This window comes from Apium graveolens, chromosome 4 (assembly GCF_009905375.1).
Source record: "Apium graveolens cultivar Ventura chromosome 4, ASM990537v1, whole genome shotgun sequence".
Classification (NCBI taxonomy): Eukaryota; Viridiplantae; Streptophyta; class Magnoliopsida; order Apiales; family Apiaceae; genus Apium; species Apium graveolens.
The window spans coordinates 163,201,071-163,211,190 of record NC_133650.1 but is presented as its reverse complement, the minus strand read 5'-3'; the positions used below and the strand labels follow the sequence as shown (position 1 = coordinate 163,211,190).

General features: G+C 33.1%; 1 protein-coding gene across 1 annotated transcript; it reads left to right on the top strand.

Moving 5' to 3' along the window:
* Positions 1-482: 482 nt before the first annotated feature.
* On the top strand, positions 483-9,743 carry LOC141720413 (delta-aminolevulinic acid dehydratase, chloroplastic). The gene is made up of 12 exons (XM_074522813.1): positions 483-863; positions 1,474-1,585; positions 1,710-1,783; positions 2,646-2,714; positions 2,798-2,881; positions 2,971-3,040; positions 6,173-6,228; positions 8,120-8,241; positions 8,662-8,733; positions 8,846-8,927; positions 9,006-9,083; positions 9,311-9,743. Exons 1-12 carry the CDS (start codon positions 582-584, stop codon positions 9,476-9,478), a joined length of 1,269 nt encoding a protein of 422 aa, XP_074378914.1. The 5' UTR covers positions 483-581; the 3' UTR covers positions 9,479-9,743.
* Positions 9,744-10,120: the final 377 nt, after the last annotated feature.

Genomic DNA, 10,120 nt, shown 5'->3' with positions numbered 1-10,120 from the left:
CTATTTTATTAAATAAGCTTCTCCATGATATTTAGAGAAGTTATTTTAATTGAGAGAAATGAAAAAGGTGATGTGTTATAGTTGAAAACGATTTTTATTTCTTTTTATATTATAATTCGATTACTAAGGTTAATAAAACTTTTAAGTAAAAGAAGAGTAATTCAGTAAATTCAGCGTGTACCGAAAAATAGGCACCGTACCAAAACTTTGAATGTTTCGTATTTTATATAAAAGTAATAGATAATAGATAGATAATAGATAGTGAATAGCTGCATCCATTAGTAAAAATATCCCAAATTAAAAAGACATCAATACCACTATTATTTTAACCTCAAATTTTGATAATTAAGATAATAAAAAAGAATCAAATATACGGCTTGCAGGACATAAGAAAGGGTATTTCAGTCAAAATACAATTAGGCGCGGGCGGATAACGTTTAGTACCAAATCCATCTTCAAAGTCATATATCATATATCATATATCATATATCATCATCATATCATATTATTATCACAAATGCCCCCTTGTGTAACCCTTTGTACTCGTATAATTATTTGTGATATTTGATAATCTAGTGGCTATGGCAGCGACTTTTGTGAATCTGTTTGCAATCAAGTCCTTCAATTCTCCCCGATTGGCTGATTTACAAACCGGATCGGTTCATCCTCGATCATTAATTAATCACAACAGGCGAGTTTTAGTTGTGAAAGCGAGCGAAAGTAAAAATGAATGGCCAATTAAGAAGACGCAGATGAGTGATGCGGAGTGTGAAGCTGCTGTTGTTGCTGGTAATGCTCCTTTTGCTCCTCCTGTTCCTCCTCTTCCCGCTTCCCCTTCCGGGACTCCTGTTGTTTCTCCACTCGTAAGTTGAGTTTAATCGTATCTGATAATTGTGTTGCGTGTAATTGAACATTGTCCATTTAGTCATTGCGCAGTGTATGTTGACTATTAAGACACTATGAAAGAGTTAGCAGCCTCTATAGCTATGATTAAGTGGATTAGATTTTTCATTATTAGGAGGTGTAGTGAGAAAGTGATCGGATTCTCTCTCATAATTTACCTAATTTCGGTCTTCTCTTTACTTTTCCCTGCTAAAGTGAAAAACTGAGTTCTTGTAAATTAGGTGCCAACACAATAATTCTTCAGCTTCGATTGATGTAGCAGTAGTGTGACGTGAGATGATAATACCTGTTACTGTTAGAATTCAATGTTAAATTCTCTAGTTAACTCTAGCAAAGTAGGCTTCAGTTCTATTTTGATATTTCAGTACTTATCCAGGGGTATTGATGATTGATTGGTATCTTTTTTTTTTTACTTTTTGTGTTTAAAAATAGACTGCTCTTATTATTATTATTATTATTATTTTTAGTATTATCATTTCATTTTACGACTTTAATTAAAAGTGGGAAACTATTGCATTAATTCATGTTTTCACTAACTAAGAGACAATATTTTTTTGGTTCCTTGTGAAGCCTCTTAGCAGGCGTCCTCGTCGTAACCGTAGATCTCCTGTGTTTAGAGCTGCATTCCAGGAGACGAGTTTAACCCCTGCCAATTTTGTGTATCCTCTTTTCATTCATGAAGGTTGGTTGTCAAATTCTCCAAATCCAGTTTCTCTGTCCTATCAAATCACCTATTTAAGTTTATACGCGACAAGCCAACAACATTCTGTGATATGGTATGTACTCTCATATTAGAAGATCTACAGGTGAAGAGGATACACCAATTGGTGCCATGCCGGGATGTTATAGGCTAGGGTGGCGACATGGACTGGTGGAAGAGGTTCGTATGCACTCTAGGCCTTGTAATCTTGTAACATTGCATTGATCCTTGCTGGAGTTCATATCATCAATATATTTACTTTATCGAATTCATCTAGAATATTATGTAATTTAAGTATGTATTGTTAATAAAAATCGGCTGCACAAGATGTCACTACCAGTGGTTTTGATCATCTTCTCATTTGTGCTGTAAGACTATTTACTAAATTATATTTAGAAAGATACTTTAAAGGTTAAGCCAAATATAACCGTATCTAGTCTTTCCCAGCAACCTTTTTTGTTAGTGCTATATATTCTTGAAATGATCACATTCACCGATACTTCTATATTTATGAATTTTTTGTCACATCACATGTCTTTACTACGTGCTTCATCTCTGGTACCAGCTTTGGGTATCTAATTCTTTGTATTTCCTCTCTCTCGAAATGTAACATAAAATGCGACAGCCTAAATTTTTAAGCTTAGTTATCTGATATTTATGAGTTTTGTAATATCCTTTATAATTTCTGCCTTTTTATTTAATTACTTCTTAGTTCGAGTTATTTATTCGATAGAATCCATCAAAGTTTAAGCGAATATGTAGAAATTTCAGTCTTCTTATTTTATGATGCAAGCAATTATAGTATAACAACTCACATTTTTCAATATTATAATATGATGTAAATACGACATGTTTTGTAATTTTATTTCGGATATACTGATTTATTGCGGAATATAGGAGGAAGCTGTTGGTTGAAAATTTTACGTTGCATAGATATATCTATATATTAATCTCTTAGAGTAGGACAAGTGCATGTCTTTCCGTAAAAAGATCTTCTTGGAGCTTATAATGTTAGTATTGATTAATATGTATATGGATGTAGGTGGCAAGAGCTCGGGATGTAGGTGTTAATAGCATTGTGTTGTTCCCAAAAGTTCCAGATGCACTGAAGGTTCATATTTACCCTTAATTTTATGCACTTTTCACATCCGTTAGATGTTTCAATCTATGATGAAATTGTTTGTGCCTCTACAGTCCCCAACAGGAGATGAAGCATACAATGATAATGGACTGGTTCCTAGAACCATACGGTTGTTAAAAGACAAATACCCTGATCTTGTAAGTTACTTGTTGCCCGTAAGGATCAATAGATTCTTTTTAGTAACTTGTGAAATCTCTTCTAAAATTATATTTCCTCTGTCTAACAGATCATCTACACTGATGTTGCATTAGATCCATATTCATCTGATGGGCATGACGGCATTGTCAGAGAGGATGGTAAGAAAGACTTGTTCCTAAAAATTCTTTGTAATCTCTATTGAAGTTAATAGAGTTTCTAGAAAATTTCTCAATTATAAACAACAAAAAAAGGATTCTAGGAAACTATTGTGCGGCTTTATATGTAAAATCAATTCAGCAAATGCAAGAAAGGAACAGAAATCCTAGATTAATGTGATCAAATATCTGATGGTACCAGTGGAACATCGTGGCTAAGATTTTAATAGGTGATTCATTACATTTATGTGCTTTCCTGTATACAATGTTTTTATTACAGACAAGTAAAAAAACATCTCAAGTACACAAGTTCTCTTGTGTCTTTACATATCAAGCAGAACTACTTTTAAGCTTGCCTCGACTTGGAAAAAAATGTGAATCCAGTTACTTTACTATTGAGTTCAGCTAAGCAAAAGAAAACTATGACATTGGGTCACTATTTATATCTGGATGCCACAGGATTGTTGAAAGACACTTTTTAGTTATGTAGTAACCACATTAAAAGATTTTCACAAAAAAAAAAATTAGCATTAAACACAATGAATTGTTTCCCACCTCGGTGTTGGGGTTAAACGCAATAGGTAATATGGGCTTGGTGATAGAAAACATAATTGGATTGGGTAATAATTGTATGGGTAGACAATTATTATCATAATTGAGTTGGGTAATAATTGTATGTGTTGACAATTATTATTATAATGGGAATGAGTAATAATTATATGGGTAGACAATTATTATTGTAATCAGATTAGGTATGTCTTGTTGGCTAAGTTTGTGATGGCTATATGTACATAGGCATGTTATTGTTTTGATGTATGTTTGAGTATTGTTTGACTTAAGTATCGCTTGAGTGCATACCGTTTGGTGAGATTGATTGTATTATTGATAATTGTTTTGATTAATAATACAAGTTGGGACGTGGGTTTTTTCGCGTCAAATATATTGTTGTGTGTTTGTATGCTTACTCTATATTGGTAGAATTAAATCTCGAACGTGTGTGTGTTTCCTCCTAACAATTGGTATCAGAGCCAAGGTTCATGATGGAGAAGGTCGGGGGATTTGAGATTGAATTGTTTAATGCAAGAAACAATTTTACCTTGTGGCAAAGCACGGTAAAAGATCTGTTAATTCAACGAGGGTTATTTGCGACTCTCGGAGGGAAGAAGCCTACTGAAGTTGATGATACAAAGTGGGGAGACATGAAGTTACGTGCGGCATCAACGATCCGGTTGGCCCTTGCACCGGAAATCAAGTATGATGTTCTTGAAGAGAACAATCCCAAGAATTTTTGGGAGAAGTTAACGAAGACTTATCACTCAAAGTCTTTGGCCAACAAGCTGTTTCTCAAGAAAGATTTGTTCGGGCTCAAGATGGAAGAAGACGGAGATTTAAGAGATCATCTTAATCGTTTTAATGGCTTAATCAACCAGCTAAATAATTTGGATGAAAAATTAAAGGATGAGGACAAAGCTGTTCTACTATTAGTGTCTCTACCGAAGAAGTATAATACTGTGATGACTTATTTATTGGTTGGGAAAACGAAGTTAGATTTGGATGAGACTATTGTTGTTCATCTAGAGGCCGAAAGATTGATGAAACAAGAATCGAGTGACACATCTGATGGAAGTGCATTCGTGGTACGTGCGCGTGACACGGAAAAGAAGTATGCTAAGAAACATAACCCTAATATCAGATGTTTTTATTGTGAGGAATTTGGTCATATACAATTTATGTGTCCAAAGGCAAGAGAAGACTTGAGAGAGTTGAAGAAAAATCGAGGGGTAGTGAAGCTGATGAAGATGTTATTTTGGTTCAAGAAGAGAAGGGATCAAAAGAAGAATGGGTGCTTGACTCGGGATGTTCTCATCACATATGTGGTATGAGGGAGTGGTTCTCGTCCTACAAAAAGTGAGGGAAAGATTGTAACTTTACCGAACGGTAAAACGGTAAAGGTTGCTGGCATTGGTGAGGTTACTATGAAACGTCACAACGGCCGTGTTCAGAAGTTAACTCAAGTAAGATACATACCGGAGTTAAATCGAAATCTAATTTCGTTGGGTAAATTAGTTGATTTGGGATATACTGTTATGATGAAGAACAATATGTTGAAAGTCACTAAAGGAGATTTAGAGATGCTCAAAAGTCGAAAAGATAAGAGAAATCTTTTTGTACTAGAAGGAGGGGTTATTGTTCGAGGGGAGGTATTGGGCGATCGACGTCGATGGCTTGATGGTGACCGTTAATTCGGTTGTGCATGAAATCATATTGGGTTGAAGGGGAGGATTGTTGGGGTTAAACCCAATAGGTAGTATGGGCTTGGTGATAGAAAACATAATTGGATTGGGTAAATAATTGTATGGGTAGACAATTATTATCATTATTGAGTTTGGTAATAATTGTATGTGTTGACAATTATTATTATAATGGGAATGAGTAATAATTGTATGGGTAGACAATTATTATTGTAATCAGATTATGTATGTCTTGTTGCCTAAGTTTGTGATGGCTATATATACATAGTCATGTTATTGTTTTGATGTATGCTTGAGTATTGTTTGACTTAAGTATCGCTTGAGTGAATACCGTTTGGTGAGATTGATTGTATTATTGATAATTGTTTTGATTAATAATACAAGTTGGGACGTGGGTTTTTTCGCGTCAAATATATTGTTGTGTGTTTGTGTGTGTACTCTGTATTGGTAGAATTAAATCTCGAACGTAACACACTGTGTTGCATTAGTAAACTTCGGGTTAAAAAGAAATATCCAAGAAGACCTGCTTTGGTAAAAATGTTTGACTTTGGTCAAATATTAGTATGGTCTTGAAGTGAAGGGGCTTCGTTAGTTGGTTGTCTGTTGAGTCCCATGAGACTTTTGTTTGAATTTGCTATCATTTAAGGTTGACGGCATGCCTAGAACGATTGGCCAAGAGGTGATTTTTTAAAACCATTTGACAGTGAAAGTGCATCAAGGTTCTGGTTCTAGCATGCAATGAGTAGTCAGATCGAGGATGTTTAGTTATTTGAATTATCTTATGAAGAGAGATAATATAATGCCTTCTAATTATTTTGCCTGATTTAAAAGGTTTCTAAAAAGTGCATTAAATAGTCACTTTACCATTATCTCTATCATGCAGGAGTTATCATGAATGATGAAACTGTACATCAATTGTGTAAACAGGCTGTTTCTCAGGTACAATCTTTATCAGTATTTTTATTGGGTTTGTGTTTATGATTTTCATTTCTATCACAATCTTTGCCAACCTGTTAATATGATAATCTAGTGACACCATTTCAAATATTATTAATGGTCCCTCCTTTGTCAAATAAATGTCCTTATTTTACATGGTGTTTGAAACTTTTGTTACCCTTTTGCAAGATGTGGTCAACTTTAATAATTACCCATGAAACACTTTGTAGGTTTCAATTTTTTTTAATTATTTTCTTTAGCATGTATATTCTGTTACTTCGTAAATTTAGATTATAAGTTATTTCTCTCCATCGCATGACAAAAGGTCATATGTTGTTATCAAGAACTAGTTAAAAACTTAGATAATGCGTACAAAATTGATTTTTAAATTTCAAACATACGACAAGACACCCCCCCCCCAAAAAAAAGTTTGGAAGAATGATGTTTAAGATGCGATTTACTATTTTGATTTCCCAAATATATTCATACTTAACTTAAGTCCATGAGAAGAGAAAGTTGGTTAAATTGTCATACAAAGAAGACCCAATAAAAGCACAAGGTTTGCCGGTTAAAATCTTCCTACTATATGTACATGATCTATACTATTATAAGCGAAACATGGTTTCGTTTGGTCGGTTGGTGAATGCTTTCCTAAAAAGTATATTTACACCTTCCAAAACAAAGTTTAAACAAATTAATTTAATTGAAACAATTAAATCATGTATCCAATATAACTACAAACTCTATTAATTATTATCAAACTTAATTTCTAATCGCACTGAACTTCTTTCTTACTTCTTTTTAGGAAACCAAACACTTCTAAAATTAATTTTAGTAATTCAAATTATAATATAACAAAATAATTAATAATTCAAGAAAAAATTAAAAAAAAAACAAGGGAATTTACCGAAAATACAACTTTTTGTAAAATTATTTGTTATTTTTCCAACTTTTGAAAAGATTTGCAAAACATTATAATATTTTTGCATAACGTAATTTTGCAAAAAAATTTAAAAAGTGATAATATTTTTGCAAAAAATTTGTAAAACTTAAGTATTTATGAGAAAACCCCAAAAAAAATAATATTAAAAAAAATACCAAATCATCCACATACACGACTGGTCCACTGCTATTCAAGACTCCCACTTTCTCTTTGCTATTATTCAAGAGGACTTTTTAAGATTTTAATTATCTAAATTTTAAATCCTTCACTAATATAATACATATAAGATAATACGTAAATATTTTAACTTCATTAATCTCAATAATATTAATTATTATTTTTTTATAATTTATTTTTATAAAATGATAAATTTATAAATGTTATAATCAGTCCGTGCATCGCAAGGGTTATAGGCTAGTATAAATTAACTACCTAATCAGTTTCAATTATTTTTAAATCTAAATAATAATGTAAACTATATTCAAGTACATTTGACTATTTCTTGTATGGCATCACTTCATCTCTAGACATCTGGATAAATATATTTCCTGAGCGGGTAAGAGCATGATATGACATGTAGATTCCAAGTCCCAATCTATAATATTTTTCTTTTTCTTTTTTCTCTTTCACCTCTCACAAAGAATATAAAATTTTCATTTTAAATAATTCCTACCTTAAAGTGATTTTGCCAATAAGTGTTGAGCAATACTTTTTCTTTTTCCCACATTAATTATAATTGAGTAAGGAATTGCTAATGAAACATTTAAATGTCAGTCCAAGTGCAACACCAAAACTAAGGGAGATATGGATAGCAAGTCAATATGTAAATACCAAATGCAGTCAATTATAAATAAACTTGCATATCACAGCGTCAAGTTCTCACAGTCAGTAATATACAGTTCCAGCCAAATTACAAGTTTGTGATCAACTGACCTTTACTCTTCTGTACAGGCTCGAGCAGGAGCAGATGTTGTCAGTCCCAGTGACATGATGGATGGTCGTATTGGTGCCATTAGATCTGCACTTGATGCAGAAGGCTTTTCGCACGTGTCTATCATGTCCTATACTGCAAAGTAACTTTCTTCTCTGTTCCTTTGTCCAAACAAAAGATGGGATTTTTCTAAATATGCACATCTCACATGTTGCCAAGCTTGTTTTACTTATGCTTCATATTTCTCATATGTAATTACCGACGACTCATACTGGGAATTATTATTTAAGTGTATATATTCACACTCGTAGTAAAATGAGGCTAAGTTGATGTATCTTCTGCGTGGTCAATTTGAAAGTAAAACTAATGAAGCATAGATTACATCGGAGTATGTAGGTGCGTAGTGATTGGATGGGACTGTCATTGGCACACTTTATAGTACTATGCGATTCATTTATTTGTTTATATACATTTCCATGATAGACTAAAATTTTGTGATGTGATTGTATTTTCTGTTATACTTGCTACCAGACTTGACATTTATTTAATCATCGTGGTATAGGTATGCAAGCTCATTTTATGGTCCATTCCGAGAAGCACTAGATTCAAATCCTCGTTTTGGAGACAAAAAGACGTATGTATATACAAGATCGAACTTTTTTATTTTATGAGTTCTTGTTAGTTACAGTTCAACAGAGTACATGACTGACCAATAGTTTGATATTCCAATTGTTGCAAAAAAAAAGTTATCAGATGAACCCAGGAAACTACAGAGAGGCACTCATTGAGACCCGTGAAGATGAATCTGAAGGAGCCGATATTCTACTAGTTAGTATTCTGTTTAAGTTGTTTGATCGTATAATGGCCAATCCTGTAGTCATGCTAAGTTATTAAACTGAATTACAGGTGAAACCGGGTCTACCCTATTTGGATATCATAAGACTTCTACGGGATAACTCGTCATTACCCATTGCAGCGTACCAAGTAATATAAACTGTATTTGAGTCCTTTTTCTTTTCTTTTTTCTGGTTAAACATGAATTTCCTAGTTTTTATTGTGGTAGTCAGCAAGCATAAGCTAACACAATTATTTGTGGCTTAACCAACCCTTACCTTTGCATGTCTTAACAAAGTAGATTTTTCAATCCTGTATTTCATCCAGGTTTTATGAGTGTTGTATTTTTATTTATTCCGTCACATTCTTGGCTTTAGGTCTCAGGGGAATACTCTATGATCAAGGCTGGAGGTGTCCTCAAAATGATTGATGAAGAAAAGGTTATGTTAGAGTCACTGATGTGTCTCCACCGGGCAGGTGCTGACATCATCCTTACATATTTTGCTTTACAAGCTGCCAGAAGCTTATGTGGTGAGAAAAGATGAGACTTCGCCACTTTGGTGTAAATTTGATATTCTTAGATGAGTTCAATTAGTCGACGGACTTGGATCTATATCAGTCATATTGATGATGCATATCGATGAGCTGAGATGCCAAGAATCTGTATTAGTCTTCTGTATTTCTACTGTAACTGTAACAGATGAGTGTTTCTTTACCTGTAAATTAAAGTGTATTATTCTACCTATGATTACATAATAATTGAGTAGTGTCAATCTCTTAGAATGGCAGAATAATTTTTCTTTTTTTCTAGTGTTTTTTTTTGTAAATTCCTCTTTATTTATATTATTGTTGCCACTCAGAATAGTGGACTCTTTTGTTCCTTCTTTTTTATATACATATATTGGATTCATAGACTTGAAGTTTCTCTCATAAGAGTCGGAAGTTTAGACTTGGTACGCACTCTGTGAAACATGCCAAAGTTTACTCTTGCGAAGTACAAGCAGATCAATGTAGTGATGAGCACTTCTGACAAACCTAATCCTTTAAAGAACATTTAATCACATTTGCACTTTTGTTTAACCAAATTTGTAGAGATTAATGCAGTGTGTTAAAATACTAATATAAGATTCTTGGAAAGTACTTTTCTATGACATCTTGAGATTTTAGAAAACCGAATTCTTAACATA